Source organism: Zonotrichia albicollis, chromosome 5 (genome assembly GCF_047830755.1).
Source record: "Zonotrichia albicollis isolate bZonAlb1 chromosome 5, bZonAlb1.hap1, whole genome shotgun sequence".
In the NCBI taxonomy this organism is placed as follows: domain Eukaryota; kingdom Metazoa; phylum Chordata; class Aves; order Passeriformes; family Passerellidae; genus Zonotrichia; species Zonotrichia albicollis.
Genome location: NC_133823.1, coordinates 70,790,959 through 70,812,447, shown reverse-complemented (window position 1 = coordinate 70,812,447; position 21,489 = coordinate 70,790,959). Strand labels below are relative to the sequence as shown.

The following is a 21,489-nucleotide window of genomic DNA, read 5'->3' as shown; positions in this document are numbered from 1 at the left end:
TTTTTTGCCATTCCTACAGATTATCACTCTGGCTTTGATTGTCTCTGTGGGTATCTAGGGTCTCTTAGTGTGTGTTTGTAGTGCTGGAGAGATCGGTGTGTGCATACATTCTTCCTGCGGTACTCTGGGAGTTAAAACTCACCTTTTTTAATGCTTGAGAGGTTGCTACACGCCAGTTTTTAGGCCTCTGTGGTGTGTTTCAGTTGTTACCTATTCTTTATGGTCTGCTGGAAATGAGTGTTTATTTTTAAAATGCCTTTTCCCAGATTAAATAGAGCATTAATTAGTGCGTGAGAGGAACAGGGTGCATTATTCCACCGCAGCTTTCCATGGCATTGAGAGCTCATTACCAGATGTAGAGATCATAAACAAACACACATGGCTGCTGCATGTAAATCTCCTGCAGGAGAAATTAGTGCTGATCTCTCCTGATTACATCATTTTGTCTTCCAGCATTAATACACTTTTGACCATGGAGACTATTTAGGTGCTAATAACTCACAAAGCAATATACAGGAAAGTATTAGCTTTCCATATTTGTTAAACATATTTCCATCTGGAATTCCTGTCCATGGTCTAGACTACTCTTTTTTTTTTTTTTAATTTTGGAAGAGTAGTTGTGGAGTCAAAAATTTTCCTTCATAATTAGTGTTTGCTTCCACAAGGTCTATAGCAGGATATACAAATAGTCTTCCCAAAGCCACATGAAGATGATGATACAGAAATTAATCTGAAATTACTAGGCCAAAGTCTTTGCTGGCACAATCCCCAGGGGAGTTGTGCCAGCAGGTAAATTGGCTTAAGGCTGAATAAACTTAATGAAATCTGGGAATTACTAATTTAGGACTTGATCCTGCCTGTTACTGAGGAATTGGATCCCACTGCAGTAACTCCCATGGCAGTCCCTGGAATCAGTCCCTGCCATGCCAGGCACTGCAGTGGCTGCTGTAACCCCTCCACTGCTGATGGTCCGTGAGGTTTGGGACATGAATGAGCGCTGACCTGAGGAAGGCAGCTCATCCCAGCTATCAGCAGAGCTTGCTAGGTGGTGACAAAGGAAATTCATGACAGAGCCAAGACTGTAATCCTACATTCAGTCCCTCTCAGGGATTGTCAGATGGCTGACTCCTGTTAGGAGTGACTTTTGCCTAACTCTACCTTGGCAGGTAATGTTTCACATAGTCTGGTGGAAAAGACCTCTCCCACATTTCTCATCCCTTTCCCAAACTCTCCAAGAGCACCAGCCACACACTGCCTGAGCAGCTGACCACAGCAAAATGACCTGGCAGGGGATCAGTAGCCTTGTACCAGAGTTTCTTCCTATTTTCCTTTTACTGGAGACACCAATATATAAAAAATAGGTAGAAATATAAAGCACCAAAGGAATGTGACACACTGTCATTAATGTCAACTTCTTTCTCTGACCAGAGCATGAATTGTAGCATTTGTAATTTGATTGAATCCTGCATTAAAATCTGTCTCTGCTTCTGATAGTGGATGTTACTGAATCCAAAGTTTTGCAGAGCCACCAAGTACCATCACCTTAAAGGCAAAAAAGGTCTTGTTTGTTCATGGTACTTGTCCTGCTCAATGACTTATAATTTCCATTTAGCTTCCAATTATTAAAAGCAGATAAGGGGTTTGGAACATATTTAAGCATGTGCTTTACTTCAGTGGTGTTTGCTGACGTCAGAGGAACCCAAACCAGATGCCTGTGTGCTTTCAGGGATGCTTTCTTGAAACAAGGGGAGAGGAAAAGAGAGGAGCCTCTCCTTCCCTTCTTGGCTCTCCTCTTTTCATGTGTGAGTAACACACTGTGCGCCTGGTTTTGTTTAAATCCAAGGATGGCAAACAACCACACTCTGTGAAAACTTCCTACTTCTTCCCATCCTTCTTTATGGTTTGTTTTTTTTTTTTCTTTTTGCTATTGATATTTGGGAACCTGTGGAGACAAAGTGATGTGAAACTTGGAGGTCTGACAGAGGAATTTATTCTGGCAGTGGCTGTGTGAAGCCCTGTGGTGCCATGAAATCCCCCTCAGTTCCACTGCTTGCTTTGCTTTTTCAAGCACAGCCATAGCTGGGCTGGTGCTTCATTTGCAGGGCATCTGTCAGAAGACAGGGAGATGGATGGGAGAATCTCCCAGCTCCCAGGTTGGTTGAATTGCCTCTTTTAAGGTAATAACATTCCTGAAGCTTGTTCTAATATTTTATAGCTTTTGTGAAAGACATGGATACTTGTCACTAAATTACAAGGCTGTGAGCCCAGTAAACCTGTTGGTTCTGAATCAGGGGTGCTTGATGTTCAGATGAATTTGTATCCCATTAAATGGCAGTTGCAATCATCATGCACTTTAACTCTACAATAAAAGAGTGTGTGTACAGACTCATCTTTTAAAAAGGGAAATAAATTTATAGGGATTTTGTTTGTGGGTTTATGTTTTGGGGTTTTTTTAAACAGTGAAACATTCCCTGACAGGTTTGCAGCAGCTAAGCAAGATGTGTGTTGAATTCACATTCACATGTAAGTGTTCTGTGGCTGTCCCTCCTTTGCCAGCTGCTCACTTCATGTGGTGACAGACCAAACAATTGCTAAGTGACAGTGCTGAAAACAAATTTGCAGGTTTCTCAAGAAAGTGTAAAGATGAGACTTTTCCACCATCTGAGCTTAAGGGCCATGTGCATCACATCTGAAATATTCTAGACTTTGTGAAGATGAGAACAGGAATATTTTGGAGCTATGAGTGTACGCAGTTGGGGCACTGACAGCTGCATGTCACATCTTTTTCTCCCCATCAAAGTTTGCTTTATGTGAATAGGGTTAAGCTGACCCTAACCATGAACTCTAGTGCTGATCAGAGATTTCAAACACACCCTGCTGTGTGCAAAAATGTCAGTGTGAACTCATGTTGAAGCAGTATAGACTTGATTAGGATCTCCTCTTAATCGAGAAATCATATTACAAAGTACATCTTCCCCAATAGTTCTAAGAAATGCCTTGTGGCAATTAAAGCAATTGCTTGCTCGGTAAATAATACCAGGAAGAAATCTAGCACATTTTACTGCTTTTTTCCCCTCCTAGATACATACACTGTGTTAAAGAGAAGGATCAGCAGTCCATCAATAGTACATAAATTCAGAAGTCCCTTGGTGGTTGATTTAATAATCCAAGTAGTGTGTACTAGCTAAAGGAGAACTGGGACGTAGTGTGCACACTCACTGCAAGGTTGTCAGGCAGTACTTAGTTATAAATCTTGCAAAACTGAAAAAAACTCACCCTGATAAGATTACCAAAACATGACAAATGGCAGCCATAAATAGATTTTTGACTTCCTGCTCATCTCTTCTTTCTCCTGCCCTTCGCACTCTGCTCTGGTGTAACAAAGCTGTCAGGGCTGTGCAGCTCCTCCAGGTGAGGGTCAGCTCTTGATATATTTTTGATCGTTGTGTGAAGTTCCCCTGTTAGTATGTGGTCCCCTTTTTAACCTCTTTGCAGATTCCCCCCGATTATCCCAAATCACTTTCACATGGAGCTGAGGTTAAGCTTTATTTGTCTTGGCTCGTCCCTTCCGTAGCAGACACTTCGTCTTCACTTTGAAAGGACAAAGCGATGTTCAGCTGCCTGGGCCTGCGCCCAGCATTTGATTTATACATTATTTAATTTCCTTTAGAAAATTGGAAGCAGAACTTTAGGAGTGGAAGTCAGTCCTTTTCATTTGTTTAAGGATCTTTTAGGGCTAATATAATCATCGATAGTAGATGTCAGCATGATTAGGGTGACTTAAGGTAAAGCAAAGAAAATTGAGTACCAGGAGAAACTCTTTCGCAGAGGAGAGGGTGCCAAGATTTACAGCCATGCACAACATCTGTGGGTTATGAATTGGGGCATTAAAAAATGAAAACAGAAAATTGCCAGGTTTTTGAGTGACACATTGAAAACACCTGCCTCCCCTGGCTGCAGGCTGGGGCAAGAAAGGCTCTCGCCCTTTGCGATACGTTTGCAGTAGATCCTTGGAGTGTGGGTCTCTCTGGAACTTAATTCAACCAAGGAACTAATTCTGCAGAAATTCCTCACTGAGTCCAGAGGTTTGCATTTGGGCTGACACTGCATTCGCTCCTGCAATTAGGTCTGCACATGGCTCTAAGTGACCGCCAAGACAATTTGAAAATTTCTCATGCAGTAGAGTCAGGAAATTAAAAATTAACTCTGGAAAGGACATCATATAATATTTGGCAGTGTGGTTTGAGTGCTGTGTCCACTGAGGGGTAGAAAGTCCTGCTCTCACCAAAAAAAAAAAACAACCCCAACTGAAAAGTTGAAATATGCCTTCCATGGGATTTTGCATGATCCACAGCTGAGGGAAATATGGGAAGGGGAAAGGCCTGTGGCATGCATGTGCTTATGGATACAATATGACTTACTTGTGGCCTTTAATTTAGCAAAATAGCATTTAATGAAGCAGAGTGAGAGTCCCACATTGTTTCAGGCTCCCTGGTGCTGCAGCTGCTGTTCCCAACATGGATATGTGAGGGGAGAAAGGGCTTCAGTGCTGCTGTGGTGCTATGGCCTTCCAAGTCTCAGAGTCATCCATTTGCTCTGGAAGTCACTTGAGAAATGGGAGGGGCACACTGCAGCACAAGAGAGGCTTTCTCAATCACAGCCCTTTGAGCTAAAACAACCACCTTCACCACTCTGGGCTGCTGAGAAGTACCAGTTGTGTGGTGTCGTGCAAAATGAAAGGAAGGAATGAAGTCCAGCTTCCCCGTGACATTTCATGCATTTAAAACTTGCTCACCCCATAAAAAACAAATGATTGGTATCAAAGAATCTTCCAGATAGCATGAAAAGTAAAAAATATGATACCAAGTGGGAAATGTTAAGAACATCTGCTCTTTGCAGTACTGAATAATTACAAAGCTGAGAGAAAATAGCATCTGGTTTTTGGTTCAGTATGGAAAATTGTGCTTCTGTGGCAGCATCCTGGATGTGGTGTCCTCGTTCTTTTGGTCACCTTTTATTGTTTTTGCAGAGGCATTAAGGGTTTCTGTCTGTCCTGCTATCCGTAGATCTAGTGTGAAATGAGTAAATACAGTACACAGGGAAGTGGAAAGTTCACACTTTCTCATGCACACAGACAATTCCTGAGCAAATCAGAGCTCAGCTCTTGACAAGGATCTGGAAACAATACCACTTGTAGATACCCACACAAGGCAGAAAGAGCAGCATCTGCTAAGGACAAAGTTAATGATACAATCAAGGTGTATCCTTTTTTTCTGTCTCACAGACTCCTGTCTACTTGGCACAAGCTGTTGGATGCTGTCATCCTTGGGGTCCTCTGTGCCATGCAAAGTGGGCTGCTGGGTGATTCCTGAGCCTGTTAGATAGGCTGGAATGGCTTCAGGGAGAGCAGTTGTGCTTTATTGTGTCATTGTGTAACTTGGCCACGCAAATCAGCACAGTAAAATATTTCTGGAAGTTCAGGAGAAGGCACATGTGTGCTGCAGGCTCTAGCTAGCAAGAGGAGTGCACCCACAACACTGCAGGTGAGAGGAGCTGATGGTCTTTTCCTGTGTATTCACTCGGGCTCTGGTAGGCAAAGCAGCCCTACAGCAGGAGGCAAAAAACCTGATGGTGACTTCAGTTTGTGAGTGTCCCTCAAAGTGTGCCTCAGGATCATTTCAGGACTGTCCTGCCACTGCTTGCATGTTTCTTAGTGCCTTTTTGTGATCTTTCTGCTGTGGTCCTTAGTTGTGTTACAGTTTCTGAGCTCACTCTTGTGACATCCTCCTTTGGGCTTCATCCTCTCCTTCCTTAAACACTACTAAGCATAAATTTCCTACTTTTCTGGCCTTAAATTGTTTGAGTATTGTGTTAGACTGCAACTTCTAAGTTAAAATGCTGTTAATATTAAAAAGCAAAGCTGCATACAACATGGAGGAAGGGGAAGGGACGCTCCTCTGCTTCCCCCATGCATATTTGCAGAGATGCTGAGGGTAAATTTTGAATGTGAAGCATCTTTGTGAAGAGAAATTCAAGTGACCTGTTTTCTAAATCTTCATAGTGTTGGAAATTTGCATTACATTGTCTTGCCTAGACAAGGAAGGAGGGGGGAAAAACCCAAGAGACCAATGGAGATTTTTGCAATAACATGGCACAAGTGTAGAAGGAGTTTACAGTTATGAAAGAGAAGAATTTGTTAAATTCAATCTGTTATCCATGGAGTAAGCAGATCTGGATGACTTTCAGACATTATGTGGATTCAGTTTTCTCAGCTGGAGGAGGGAACCCAAATTTCAAATTGTAACATTAACAATGCAAAGGCAGACACCTTAATTGACTTTCTGTTCCATTAAAATATAACCCTTCATCAGTCCTTAACTCAAGGTAATTGTTGGTACCTCGCTTTTCTTGTTCCATATATTTGCATCATTCATGGTTTCTTTTCTTGCTGCAATTGCTTCATTTCTTTTCTTGCACAAGCAAACCCTGCATTAGAACTTGAGTAAGTTATTTTCCAGCATTTTTTGCTTCCTCCTTTAGGAGTAATAACCGTACACAAAGGCATTTTGCTGGGGCTTAATGGCATTGCTTTCTAGGTCTGCCTGTCCTCCCAGCCACACTCTGCCTCCCTGGAATACAGGCATGCAGTAGTCCTCCTCCCTTATTTTCCTGGGAAACACGAGCAGCTGGTGCCATGGGAAGCTCCAAGAAGTAAACTTAGAAACAGCTTGAAATTCCTTTAGCTTTCTGCTGGGGAAATAGATACTCCACAGGAAACATCTCACACCTTCCAGGAACTGAGAACCCAATAAATAAAGGTTAGAGATCTTCCATTGAAGGCATTATGTGTGTTCTCCCGAATGTCTTTTCTCACCTCAACCCAGGATGTGAATGCACGTGTCACCAAGAAAGTATAACCCTTAGTATTGCAGCATTTGTGTGCTTTCTGTCCAAATTGACAGAAAAACTAAGTTTCTAGGAGATTTGTCATTATTTTTAAATGAGTGAGTTTGCTTTTACTGTATTGTATTATGATAGCTCATATGTAGGTAACTACAGTTGCTATTTTTAACCTGCTGTGTAAGGTCCAAATCAGGACAATATTTCCCATGGCTCCAAAGACAGGGTGAAAGGCAGAGTTTAAATGAACCCATGAAAAAAGTATTTTTTTTGTTTTCCTTCTTTGCTAGTTGGATTCAAAAGTTTGGGGTTGTAGCAACCTTTAAATGGTGATATAATGTAATAGAAATGGGCTGGCGCTGAAAGGAGATGAAAGACAGTTTTAGACTGGCTGTGTTCTATTGACCAAAAAATAATATTTTTAGGGAAGGGAGAGCACTTCTTCCAGTTCTTTTTGCAGAGTTGCTTTTGTTTGCTTTGTTTTGATAGGAGTCTGAGGCCTCTGCTCAGGTTAAACTTGAGAAAGGAAAGAATTATCTTCCAGTGCAAGAAATAGGGAATATGCTGAGTATTTCACCCAGCCTTGTAAGTGCCTCGAAATCTGAAAAGCAAGCAAGCAAACGCAGTAACCACTTAACACCTCCACCCTGATAGGTTTCATAAGGTGGGAGCTGCCAAATCTGTTTTATACAGTTTTTTTTTTCCTAGGGAGAAACTCATGACAGCCACAGCTAATGATGAAGTCTTCTAGTTTTAAATTTTTAGTTGCATAATCCAATCTCTCTTGCTGGCGGCGTTCGGCAGAATACCCTTGGCTCTGTGTCCAGGCCCTCTGCAGCACCAGCAGACTGTGAGTGAGAACACAGGATTCTCTTAATTACTTTTAATTAAAATGAGTGCGTGCACACACACACAGAAAGACTCTGTTTTTCTAGTGGCTTGGCTTCCTTTTCCTCATTGAAGGGAAGAAGTTAAACTTTCCCATTAAATGTTTATATAAAAATGAAATAATTCTGAGGTTAACCAGAAATGCAGCTTAATCTTGTATAGAAACATGCATGTGATTTTTTTGGGGGGGGGGGGCATGGTTTTTTAGGGTTTTTTTTTTAGTTGCACAAATATAGCTGAAACTTGAAGTTGGCAGAGAGTGCTGTTTAAAAATATTTAGTCCCAGCAAGTAAAAACTCGTTTTGTTACGGAATTCCTTTGTGAGAGGTGTAGCTATGCCATGTCTCTGCCAAAGTGATGGGAGCCATATCGGCGGAGCGCCTCTTGGAAAATAGCTGCGTTTTGGGCTTGTAGTTACAAAATTGAAATCGGAATTTACATGTTTTATACATTGCTTGGAAGGATACCACATCTAGTAATATTTTTTAAGAGAGTGGAAGGAAGAAAAAAAGAAAGCTTGCAGATGGAGCCGAGGCTTTGCTCTGTTAGAACATGTCGGGATGAGCAGAGGTATGTGTGATGACACTTAGCATGTACCACTGAGAGCTCTGCTTTATTCCCCTTAGCTGTCATCATGTGCTGGAGTTATGATACATACACCTAATTTTGGCTACATACCTCATCTTTCCCTTCCCTGGGCGTGTGTGAGCTTTATAGAATAGCAGGAGCTACTGATACATGTGATGCTGTCTGCTGCCCGGGCACAGCCCCTGCTCAGTTTCTGGTACTGGAAGAGCAATTAAAGGCAGCATTTTGGGGTCACTCTGCTTCATTAATTGTTGCTATGATTGTCCCCCATGTGCTGCTGGCCAGTTGTCTGGCTCAGCTCTTGGTTCACCGTCAGCTGATTCTGAAGAGCAGGAGGACTTGGTCTTTGCTGTGGCCACCATGGAAAGGGTGAACCTTTCATGGGAACCCCCCTCCTGGTCAAATCAGATGTATTCAGGCAGCAGGACAGCTTTGTGTCCCCATGCAGCAACCTCAGGTAAGCTGTGGACACCCACACACGTGGTCACCTGTACATTAAGCCACAAAATTACACAAATAAGCAAATGGTACATTAAGTTGTGCAGACTGCTCTGAGCTAAGGTCACTTACAGACATCATTAAAGGAGCTGGTTTTATTCAATTACATGTGCTTAACAATTTCTCATTAAAGGAATCAGGAATAGCAGAGATCATTTTCTCTCAGAGACACAGGATACACATAATCCTGGGTTTATGGTTTGGGATGGAAGGGACTTTAATCTCATTCCACCCCCTTGCCATGGCCAGGGACACTTTCCACTAGACCAGGTTGCTCAAAAAGTAATAGCTGTCCTTTACATTTAAAAATTGCAAAGATGCTGCCTCATCAGTACAGACCTGTTTTAAAGTAGGCAGTCTAATGTCTGCTCATAATGAATGTTTCTTTAATAAACAAGTGGGAAAGAAGTCTATATTTTTATGAAAAATAATATCTAATTGTAGACTGTCATTGCTGAGGGTAGGAACTCATCCACTCCAGTGCAGTGTTCCTAAATACAAAACTGTAGAGATGTAAGTGCTTTGAGTTGAGGAAAGATAATAACAGTTTACAACATAGATGCTTAGAGATCAAAGATGCCTCTGTCTCACTGAGGCCCTTGTGCAGCCTGTGAGGGCTTTTCACTCTTTAGCTGGGAAAATTTTAGGGAGCAACATTCATATATCGTAAGCACATCCACTCCATAGGTCCCATAGTTCAGTACCTGAGTCTGAGGAGTGAATGGATACTGTCTGAAAAGCATGATGCTAATACACTTCATCGTTTTCTGGTTAGAACAGATTATTCACCCTTTGCAAAATGCCCAGATGTATAACTATAATTTTGTGGATACCCATCCATGGAAGTATACAAAGCCAAGTTCTGAGCAGCCTGGTTTAGTGGAAGGTTCCCTGCCCATGGCAGAGGGGTTAGAACTAGGAAATCTTTAAGGTCCCTTCAACCCAAACCGTTATTTGATTCTGTGATCCATCCCATTTAAATCTACACAGATCATGGAACTGAGCAGAATGAGGAGGTGCACATACAGGGTGATTCTTTGTCTTTCAAACATTGGTCAAAATTTATCACAAGGTGTTAGTTCCATAGTATTGGAAACTTTTTCCTCTATACAGAACAAGATTTTTAGTAATCTGTAACAATTTCTCTGAGCAGTCAAGAGAAAAAAGCTGTTTTCTTGTCTTGCCTTGGTTTATACATAAAACAGGGGAAGGTGAAACACAAGAGAAGTACTACATTTAAGCCTTTTTGAAACACATCAAAAACTTCACCTCTCAGCAGCTAAGACCCTCTCAGTTTATTCCATTTTAAAGAAAAAATTATACTTGTGACATCTTAAAATAGCATTTTCATCTAGGGCAGATCTCTGTGGCAGCTCCTGGAGCATAACTCATCCCACTTGCTGTGCTCCCCACTCCTCCCATGCCGACTTGTCGAATCCCCCCTGAGCCCATCTCAATACCCCAGCAGCAAGCTAAGGCTCTTTTTATTTTATTTCTGGATTAGTTTTCTGATGGTCTGCTGCATTGAATCGGTGAATGAAAGGGCCGGCTTAGCACCGGAGCCAGCACAAGAGCGGGGCGGGAGCCCGCAGCCGGCAGCGGGTGGTGCCTGCACAAAGGAGAGGGGGAAAGCGGGGCCGTGGCGTCCCACACTGAGCAGGGGTGACCTGCTGGGGGTGGCACAAACCTCGAGGTATTTTTACATCTCTGCCCAGCACTGCTATGAGCCCCCCACAAATCCCTTGTGGGAAGTTGTGCGCTGCTGGAGCCGCGTTGAATTATTTATGTGGATTTTAAGAGTACAGTCAGCAAGCTCTCCCATCTCCTCTCTGCCTACAGAGCAGCTTCTCGCTTTGGAAAGGCATCCATGCCCACCTTTTCCCTTAGTCCCAGGTGGGTCCTGAGAGCTTTTCAGTGGGGATAAGTCTTTTCCTCTCACAAGGCAGCTCCTGGCACAGGGGTAGGGCAGGAATTCGCCCGAGTGAGACACAGATGTCGGGACCCGGGGGTTATTCATGTCTTTTTCAAATGGCGTGTGTGAAGCTTTTATCCCTCCCTGGCTGAGCGGGAAAGGCGAATCCCCAGACCTGGTCCCGGCTCCCTTTGAGGTGCCCGGCGGGCGCTCGGCCTCGCAGGTACTGCTCCGCCAGGAAGAGCCCCAATTTGTGCTATTCACAACCCGCGGGGCACTATTCTTGTTTCCAGGCTCCTAATCCCTCTCTCACACACAATCCCTTACAACTTTAACTGGCGGGGTGGAGGAGCGAGTTAAAAAGGAAGGAAAAAGGAAAATGAAACACAATGTAGAGCCAGGCAGTGGCTGCCAGTTACGGCACACACAATCGACACCAGCTGCAGCCCAATTAAACCCGACATTCACAGGTGTTCCCAGCACACTCGGCCCTAACAAAACCACTTTCTTGAAAATACCTACGGCTTTAACACAGAAGAGCTTTTTTTTTTTTTTTTAAGGTTCTTTAAAGCTATTTAGAGCACTTTAAATACAAAGAAGCTGAAAAGGACTTCGAGTCGGCTGGAAAGAGTTGGTGCTTAATGCCAGAATGGGGGAGAATTGGCCCAGCTGAAGCAGCCAGTGTAACCATTGGTTTCTGGGGAAAGATGGGTCGGGCTCAATGCTGCTTATGCAGGGAACAGTAACTGGCACCGGGCATTTTATTGTTGCTGGGAGTGGAAAGTGGAATGGGGCAGGAGAGAACGACTAGGTGTAAATCCTTTTCTGCTGAGGGGCTCATCGTTGTTTGTAGCATAGCTCTGGGCTGGTATGTGGCTTTGATTCTTACTGATCTCTGTGTGTGTGGCTCAGACAGCAAATTTTAATTCTCCTTTCCTCCCAGGAAAGCTTGATTCTGGTGCCTTTTTCACTTTGAAGCAGAATTCTAAATGAATTTATTTTCTGATCTTCAAGATCATTCCTGAGATAATAAATCAGTCCTTCAAGAAAGCACTGCACTGGGTATTTATACATGAATTCAAAAGTATTCTCATGGTAAGAGATGACTGTACACAGCAGATGAACACATTGGTCAGTAAATTGCTCTGACTCCATTTGAAATGAGAATTCTGTTTGGTAAACTTCCTTTGATAATGATACTAATAATAACCAAAGTAGGGGATACTCTGGTACTCTTAGATTCAGCAGCTTTTTACTCCACCTGGCTGCCTCTTTACTGCTGCAGTAGCACCCATGCAGTTACAGTAGTACAGCTTGATTACCTGGTGTGTTGCTATTTAATCACTGCTGTCTTTGACAATTGCTTGATGCCTTCATTACTGCCTACAGTGGGTGCTGAAAGCCACTCTGGATTCAGATGCAGTCACAAAATATCTATTTTGTCCCTCCACGCAGTGAGATGTATTTTTGCCTTTGGAATAGGACTAGGATGTTATTCCTGTTCCTCACAGCACACAGAGATCCAAAAGACTGAACTTTTATTTATCCTTTTTTTGTGTACTGAAAAGGTAAAAATTAAGATCCCTTAGTATTTTTATTTGAAACTCATTAAGAATTGCCTTGCAGGTAGGTAATGCTGGTTCTTAGCATTTATTTATCGAGGTAGGCAGATGCTGTTCATCCTACTAAATGCAATGGAGAAAAAATAATATCACCCAAGCTTCAAATTCACAAATAAGTTTGCCTAAATTAGGTACTGTCACTTGGGAAGAGATGCTGGAGGCAGCGTGGATAATGTTGTGAGAAAAATGCTCTCAGCACAAATACAATGATGAGAAAGGAACTGCAAGCAGCCCAGGGACAGAGCTGTGGCCTGGTACAGCCCCCTCTGTGCCCTGCACAGCTTCAGGCACTCAGCAGTGAGAGCTCAGGGCAGAGCTGGCCAAGGCAGCAGTGGCAGGTGGGAGGAAGAATGGACAGGTTGGGCAGGAGCAGGGTCTGAGTCACTGAGGACTCTTCAGCTTGCAAAGATTTGACTGGGAGGGAAGGAGATAAAGCTGTGTAAAATCATCGATGGTGCAGGGAAGAGCAGATGAATCACCATTCTCATAACACAGGGAATAGGAAGACTTGCTGAAATTGCCAGGTTTGTTACAAACAAATGTGCTTTATTATATAAGGATGATTGGACTGTGGCACTTGATACAGGGTGATCTTGTAGAGGCCAAAAGAAGAAGTGATTTAAGAAAGTCACAGGGAAGTTCATTGGGAACGGACCTGTTGCAGGGTTTTAAAGCTGGTGGTGTGGATGCAGCTTCTGGGTTTGGAGTGCTGCTAAGCCTGGGAAAAAATCCATGTCTTGCTGCAAAGGGTCTCCTTCCTCTGCTGTCAGTTACAGCCTCTTCTGTGGCCTTCCCTTTTTCCCTCAATCCACAGAAATGACATTTAAAAGCCCTTCTGTTGCTCCATCTGGTAAGAAATGTCCTAATGTGGCTGTGACAAGGAGTCTCCATGACAGACCAGTGACCTTAGGCCAATAAGGTCTGAATTCAGCAGATGAATTCATCCTCCTCTCACTGTGGCTACACCACTACTTGTGTTTGCTTTCCATGTGTGATTGAGCTTTATCAGCTAGTGAGAATGCTTGTGAGGACTTTTTTTTTAAAAGTTTGCATACTGAACAAAGCAAAATAATCAAACTTGCCGTGTTTGATTATTGAAATCTCTTACCTCAGAAACCTGATCCCCTGGGTTAGCCAAGGAATGGAAACAAGTCCATGTGACTCTGTGAGGGCCTGCATTTTCAACACTGTGCTCTAACACCTGCTGTTTATTATTCAATAATATAGAAAATATTTAGTCCACAAAAATTCTGAGTGCAGCCAGGAAAAGGGAGAACAATAATTTATGCCTTAAATGTATGCCTTCCCTTGTCCCTTAAAAGCAGCTGAAATGCTTTTAAGAAGCCAAAAATAATGAGTTTTCTGGTGCTTCCTCATGTCTAGTGATTTTCAGTTATCACAGAACTTATGGTTCAGTATTTAAGAATGAAATTAAAACAAAAAAATCGTTTGGAGGTGAGTTGCCATCACTCACCTCCAAAGGAGGATAGTGTTGGCAGAGCACAGAGAACAGGTGAAAGCTTCATCAGAGCTATCAGCCTGTGGGTGAATTCCTCCTGGGTGTATTGGTGTACAAATGAAACAGGAAGAAATAGGATTGGCAGTGGTGTTCCTTCACTTTTGGATGTGACAGCTTGACAGTGTCTCCTTCAGCTTCTCCTTCACTAAACCAGCTGCTGACAAGGGAACACCTTGGCAGTGTCACCCTGCTTCAGCATTTCATGCAGTGGATAGGTGATGGTGTCTGTGAGAAGAACAGGGCAGTCAAATCCTGCTGGACTGCATTTGGGGATTTTTTAATGATGCCTGTGAAAACTTCAGAGTGTGTCTTCATTTTGTGGCCTTACTGGAGTATTTATGAAGGGGAAATGGACCCCTCTTTCAACACGGGTCTGAGTCCAGAATGCTTGGGATCTGTTTTTCCATCACCAGTCTTCTCCCTTGTGAAAGAATTCTGGGGTCAGTGGTAGGCAGGGAGTGCAAGGGGTGTTTGATCTGGTGCAGGTTTTTTTCTTTGAGTAGCTTAATATTCCTGTTCGAGATGGGGACGCAGTCACAATGTCTGCTTAGAGAAAAACTGGTACAGAAAGACCAGGGCCTCTCTGTTAACTTTCTGGGTGATGTATTACTGATCTCCACAAGAAGCTGGTGCACTAAATCTCAGCTGCACTTCCACGTTCAGCTGTCTCTGAAGTCCTGAAAAGCATTAAAATGCGGAACAGCAGTGTTTAGCTTTGGTGCTCATTAGAGCAGCACAGAACTAATAGTAATATTGTTGTAACTTGACAAAGCCATCTAAATCCATGCATGTTTTCTTGTGAAAGCTTCCTAAACATGCTGCTAAATCCCCTAAAAAGCTACTAAACGGCTTTGGCAACCATTAGCAGAGCATAAGCGAGGGAACTCCTTTCAGTAAGTGAACAAACAGAGAAAATATGCTGAATAGCCGGACAAATGTGTTTCAGTTGGCTCTTTCATTTACAGATATAAGGGAACAGTCAATATCAATCACTGTTTTCCCTGTTGCACTGGAAATCACAATATCTCTTTTCATTCCACAAGCTCCTTTCAGCACAGTAATGTGTCTTTAGAGTGACACTGGCATCAGTCTGTTTCCGCTGTCTGAAGTCCAGAGAGCTTAAAAACACATTGCAGGGTATGAGACCTTAACCTTCCTCCCCTTCCACACACCCCTCTCCTCCGAGCCTCCTTTTGGAATTAATTGTTTTTATTTCTTTCCCAGTGCAAGGCTGGGAAAGAAAAGTGCCCGCAGAGCCTGGGAATATCTGCTCTTGCACTTTGGGGATGGAAAAATGTATCACCGGTGGTTAGGATTTGAATTTATCAGGTGTTGTGGGGAGTTCAACACAAGGTAATATGATTAGCAAGTTAATTTGCAGCATGCTGTAATGTGAAATTTAATGTACTGTGGTTGAAAGTTCGAGCTACATCCTGTTTTTTGGATGTCCTAATCGCCCACAACTTCATTTATTTTAAAAAAATTAAAAAGTTGGGAAAACTCTACTTGTGATTATTTGGCATTTGGAGTGATTTGATGTTGTTGGGTTCACTTTCTTCAAATAATGTTGATAATGATAATTATGATGATGATGATAATAATAATAATAGTAATAATAATAATAATGCTGTGTGGTTGGATTTTTGTTGTTTCTTTGCAGATAACAGCAGTGTGCAGGGAAGCAGCCCTCCTGGCTCTTCAGGAAGACATCCATGCCAAATCTGTCGCTGGCCGGCACTTCCGGAGCGCGCTGACGGTCGTGAGCCCGAGGATTCCCGACTCGTTAATCCAGTTTTATGCAGATTACCAGCAGCAAAGTGGACTGCACGCGCTCTGAAAGGCAAATTAATACATTCCCCATTCACTGTGTGAATGGCACATTGCCTTTGTGAAGCTGTCAGAAGCCAAAGAGTTTTGTACTGGGAGCGAGTGGAGTGTCTGGAGTTAACTGAGTGTGGAATTGCTGTAATAAAAGTTCCTGTGGAAGTTTTTGCGTGTCATAGGCATTGTCCTAAACTTTAGATGTTACCATAACCTGCCTTTTAGGGGCAGTCAGATTTCTGGTTTAAGTCAGTTTATCCATGTATCAAAAAAACCCCCAAAGTTCAAATTCTGAAATTTGGTGGATTTGTGGCCTTAAAGAGAGAAGCAACAAATGCTGTTATTGTCTCGATTTGTTCCTACCTCAACCACAGTTGATCCCAGTGAGAGGCCTCATTACAAAAAATGCTTACAATTATTGTGAATTTTTTGACTTATGATCTCCAGCAAAGCTGCCAAACAGGCTTTCTGAGATGAAGCCAAGGCATCCTGATTGATTACAGCCAAACATTTATCTTTAGTCTTCAGCAGCTCCTTTTTAGACATGCTGGCAGGTAGGCACCTTGGAAAACTGTCCAGCCCTTCACTGGCCTGAACTCACTGCCAGGTGTCAGCAAAAGATTCTTGTTGTTCATGTTTGTTTCCATCAAAATAAATAGGAATGTTGATAAAGTAGATTATTTAAAGCTGGCTGCTTAAAATCCATAATGAACCCTAATTAAAGGATGAGAAAACCTCTTTGCAAGAACTGTTATAAATGACCACAAAATACTTCAGGGACAGATAAAATCTCCTCAGGTTGTTTCTTTGTTATATCGTCTGTTGAAACGATGACAGGTCCTTGTGGGCTCTCTGCTCTTGCACTCAGGATGAAATGCAGTTAAGCAAACTAATATTCAGGTTTTTTCCCCACAACAGAAAGGCTGAGCTTTTCTAGTCCAGACATAAACAGTTGAGGGAAAGATAAACCAAAACCAACACAAACTTCAACAGAAAGGTAATTTCTTCACCTTGATTATGGTTTTTCTCTCTTTACTTAGTTCCCCACTGTACACATTTTGTAGCTTTTAAACAGAAATCTACTATTTTTAAATGATAGCTTTTTTATTACTCTCATTCTAACCTATTGTTGCTGTAATTTGCATTTAATTTTATTATTGCTGTAAAGGATTAGAGGATGAGGAGAAGGGGGTCTTTTACTTAGTTCAGCTGATGTGTATGAGGTTTTTTCTTTTTTTCATTGTTTGACTCTTTAGTATTCCAACAGACAAAGGGAATTAAGGAAATTATAAACTGGAAGAGTTGCCTTGGGGATCAAGACTGCATCTGAAACTACTTTATCCTTCTTTTCTAAATTCAACATACTCCAGCTCGGAGCTCAGGATGTGAACCATTCATCATAACCATTAAATTTTTGAGGTTTCCAGAAATTAAATGCCATACCTTTATCCCCTGGCACTTCACTCCAGTGTGTGCTCTTGAAAGGAGGAAAGAGAGACTGCAGTTTTCACTGCCAATAATGAATTCTGTTTGTGATTTTATAGCCTAAAAATAACACTACGTGCTGCTCCAGATGAGTGTTAAAACTAGCCGGCCATTCCTTGGGAAGTGCTCGGTTTATTGGGAACATGCACCAAGGAGTGAATGTGAACTGAGAAACTACAAGAGAGGCAGGTGGGAGCTGGCTGCCCTGTCCCTTTGTGGAACCCTGCTGCCATCAGAGGGAAATTTTGCACACTAGGAGAGAATGCTGGCCTGTGTCTGCTGTTTGTGCCTCGGGAAAAATCCCATCCCTGCAGACATTATCCTTGTACCTGTATGGTGCCACATTTATCCACAGGGCACCAAATCTCTGGGTACACACCAATATGCTTGAAGTGATTTTAAGTGTAGGAAGCTCCTCTTTTTATTCTTGGGTTTGTGGCATTTGATTTTTTTAAAAAGTAAGAAATTATAAAAAAAAAAATAAGCAATGACCAATTTGTGAAGTCCCCAGGAGGTGTCTGTTGCTTCCAGAAAATTCTGTTTGGAAAACTTTGCCGGTATGATGATTCCCTGTCTCTTTCCTAAAGAAAGATCACTGCTACTGTGGATGAGCAAATTGAAACATGGCTATGAGAATTCTGGAAAATGACCAAAAATTTGGTTTTGATCAAAACACAGGGGCAGTGTAGCCCTTTGATAATGCAGCTTGCTGAGAGCTCTTGCACCCTGAGCCTCTGGTTGGAACTTACTGATGAGGGCACTGTAGGACAGAGCACTCCAGGAGCATCTCCTGTCATTTACAGGAGCAGGTTTGGATTCAGGGCTGACTCCTCACAATGTGTTTTGCTGAACACCTCATGCCTTTGCACCCTCTCAGTTCTATTCCAGAGTGAGCCCATAAAAGCCTGAACACCTCTGTGCTGCAGAGCAGCTCAAAGATAGAGGCACTCTCTCTTCTGCTGGATTTTGTTGTGTTTCCATGAGATTTAATTTTAATAAAAGGATTGAGGCTCAGTGAATTTCAACAGAGAAGGCATCTGAGAAGAATATGTGTGTCCCATCCTCTCTCTAACTGCTTAGATTCCTAGGCTTACTTCTTTAAGTAATTTCTATTCCTTAAGTAATTTCTATTCTTTAACTTCTTTAAGTTTTTGAGAAATAGTCTTTTTCCTGCCCGCTGTTATCTTTTGGAGCTGGATTTTGGCCCAAATACTGCTTGAGTCACAGAATTGTTAACATTAAATCAACTTCTCCATGTTTCAGGCACACTTTGTTTAAATGCAAAATCTAAATCTACCTTTTTTCCTGCAATAACAACCTCTTGCAAAATGGTATAAAATGTCTTTTGACAGTTTTGCCAGAAATTACCAGGAGAATGTTTCTGATCAAAATGCAAAATTGTCTTCACTTAACTTGAAAAAAACTTCAGTCCTGTGTTCTACCTACTGCATAAAACAGATTTTCACTGCAAGCATGATATACAATTCTTAATCCTAGAAGAAGGAATTAGGTTTATTGTGGATAATTTTCCTGCAGCCTCTAGATGAGAGCAGAGTATAACTTTTACCAAGCTCAGGTGCAAGGGCCAACATCAGAGACAAAATAAAGATCATTTATTTCAAAGGTGGTTATTCAAAATCATTGAATTTAGACTTTAGATTTGAAATCAGCCCTTTCAAATAGTATATCCTTAAAGCTGATTTTTGTGGATTCTGTATCCTGGCTCTTTCTTTTCAGCTTCTTTACTCATTTTGAATGTCAAAGTGTGGTGATTCCCCTCTGGAAGCTGGGCACATGCCAAACAATGCTCCAGGAACTGAGTATCCATGGAAGGCTGGGAGTGATGTTTCCTAGTGAAGCAGGAGTCTGACTCTGCTGATAAGAGTGTGAAGAGGGGAAAAGTGGAAGTCAAATCTGGTGTTTTGTCTGTAGTGCCCAGGAAGATGAAGTTCAGTGATGGGCACAGGTTGGTGGGCAGGAGAACTGTCTCTGCTTATTGCAGTCAGGGCTGTGAGGAGCCTGACCCTGAAGGGTTTTGGTTCTTTCTGGCTCTGCCAGAGAAAGCAGCTGATGAAACAGAATTGCCAGCACTAGAAATGCTGGTGTCCAGGGACTATGGTATCCTAGTATGTAGTGCTGGAATTGGGGAGGAATTGGACCTCAAAGATGAAGAGGCACCCACTAGAAGGTACAGCCTTCGTAAAAGGCCCTGAAAGAATTAGTAAAAAGCAGGCACAGAGAACTTGCCTTGCTTGCTGTGATCCCAGAGTTGGGATGAAACCAACTGTGCTTCCATTCACACTCCTGAGCTATGGGATTACTCCTGGGGCACGGCAAGTGGTTTGCAGTGGGGGCAGAGTTACATTTTACATTGGGACCCCTTTGTATTTGTATTTAATATTGTTGCTACAGTTGTAGTGAATTGGAATAATTTTTATCTCCTAGGAACCCCAAAATCTTTTGCTGATGTTTTTTTTCTCTTGACATGGAAGACAATACCAGAGGTGAGATTAATGTGTGCAGTTCAATAGGCAGCTTTTCCAATGCAGTAGGTGCAAGAGGCAGAATTGCTGCTGTGGCTGGGCATGCTTTGCCCATTTGGCAGGCCAGCATCAGGAAGACAAATATTTCAGCTGAAACCTCCTCCTGATCTTGGGGTTTGTGTCTGCTCCTTCTGCAAGTGCTACCTGTTCATTTATTAACCTCCTCTGCTGGAAGCTTCACAGAGCGTTTTCACCAGGGCTTTATGCGTCCTGTGTTAAACATTTTAAATGGCGTCATTCTTCCACACAGACTTAAATCCAACAGCTCCAGAGCCCTGACAGAGAAGGAGATGTGTGTTTTCTCTGTTAACTGGCCTGCCAAGGACAGGAGGGATGAGGGGGGAGAGCCCCTGTGTTTGCGTGGCAGGACTCCAGCGAGAGCGCAGGTGTTGGGAGAGAAGGCAATGGCAACCAGATGACATTCCTTCCCCTTGGACTGGCCATTGCTCAAACTGATTGTGGGTCCAGCAGTTGGACTGGATGATCTTAATGGTTCATTTCCAACCTAAATGATTCTGTGATACCCTTCCAAGAAAAGTGTTGTCTGCGTGTGCCTGTGTAAAATCCATGACATTAAAGCTTGGGTTCCTCTGACTAAAAGATTAGGGGGGTGGAATCACACTTGGCAACCACTGGGAAGATACAAGAAGGTAATCCAGACAGTGATTTATCCCAGCTGAGAAGTGAACTACCTTTCTGGAGGTGCTGGTGGGGCAGCTGATGTCAGAAGAAGCCCTCAACACTTACCTAGAGAACACTTACCTTGAGGTAGATGGAAGAAATTGAAAGCAGCAACCCTTGATACATGGAGAAAAATATTTTATCAACTTGTGCAAATATATCCTGTTTGCCTAAATGGTTATGGAAATGCTGCTGGTCTCTTCCTCTCACACCTGTGTGTGTGTGTGGCATTAACCATGCACCCCAGGGATTTTTTTAATCTCTTTTGCTAACACTGAGGAGTTTTCACATCCCTGTTTGGTAAAATGGCTCTGCCATCAGCCAAGTGTGGAAAGGGCTTTGATAACATTCAAGGTGAAACACTTGTCAGCTCTCACTTTATCCAGGAACGGATTATCTGGGCTGTGGAATAATGAGGTCATGTCTTTCCTCCACACCGCTGGCAGGAGCTTCGGATTTCACACAGGGGCAGCTGCTTACACCAAGCCTACTCTACTTAATGCCTTTAAAGCTACCCTGCCTCCCTGTCAGCGAGTTCTCCCCAAGCTGAGGGTGTGAAACTTGCTCACACAGCCTCCTTTGCAGGGCCTGTGAGGGGCTCCTGGTGCTTGGATTGCTGTGCTGTCTCAGAGTTGGGTGGCTGGGATGCAGGAGCACAGGATGTGAGAAGCAGAGTGACCTGTGCATGGCTACTGCACCTAAAATACAGGGATGTGGAGCAGGATTTGGGGGTGGGTGGACCAAAGCCATGCAGCTGTTTCCAGGTGTGCCATGAGCAGCTTGCAGGCTGAATCTGCAGCTTTAATGCAGAGCTGTGGCAGTGAGAGTGGCCATGGACATGAGAGATCCCTAAAGCACACAAGTTGTGGGTGTTAAAGCCTATGGGTGCTTAAGTAGATTAGCAAACAAACAAATCCTTTAATATTCTGGAATGCTTCCTCACCACCTAAGTAGGGATTATTCCACCAAGCCTTCTGCCTAGTGAAAAGTCTGCCTTTCAGATAGCTGTGCTCTTTAATGATTTGTACTCTT

General features: G+C 42.8%; 1 protein-coding gene across 1 annotated transcript in view; it reads left to right on the top strand.

Annotated features, from left to right (window-relative positions):
- The window catches only part of AFG2A (AFG2 AAA ATPase homolog A), a 161,372-nt gene extending 145,459 nt beyond the window's left edge, over positions 1-15,913 (top strand). Inside the window, 1 exon segment of the mRNA XM_074542018.1 lies at positions 15,588-15,913. Coding sequence (XP_074398119.1) covers positions 15,588-15,764 — 177 coding nt within the window. The 3' untranslated portion in view covers positions 15,765-15,913.
- Positions 15,914-21,489: the final 5,576 nt, after the last annotated feature.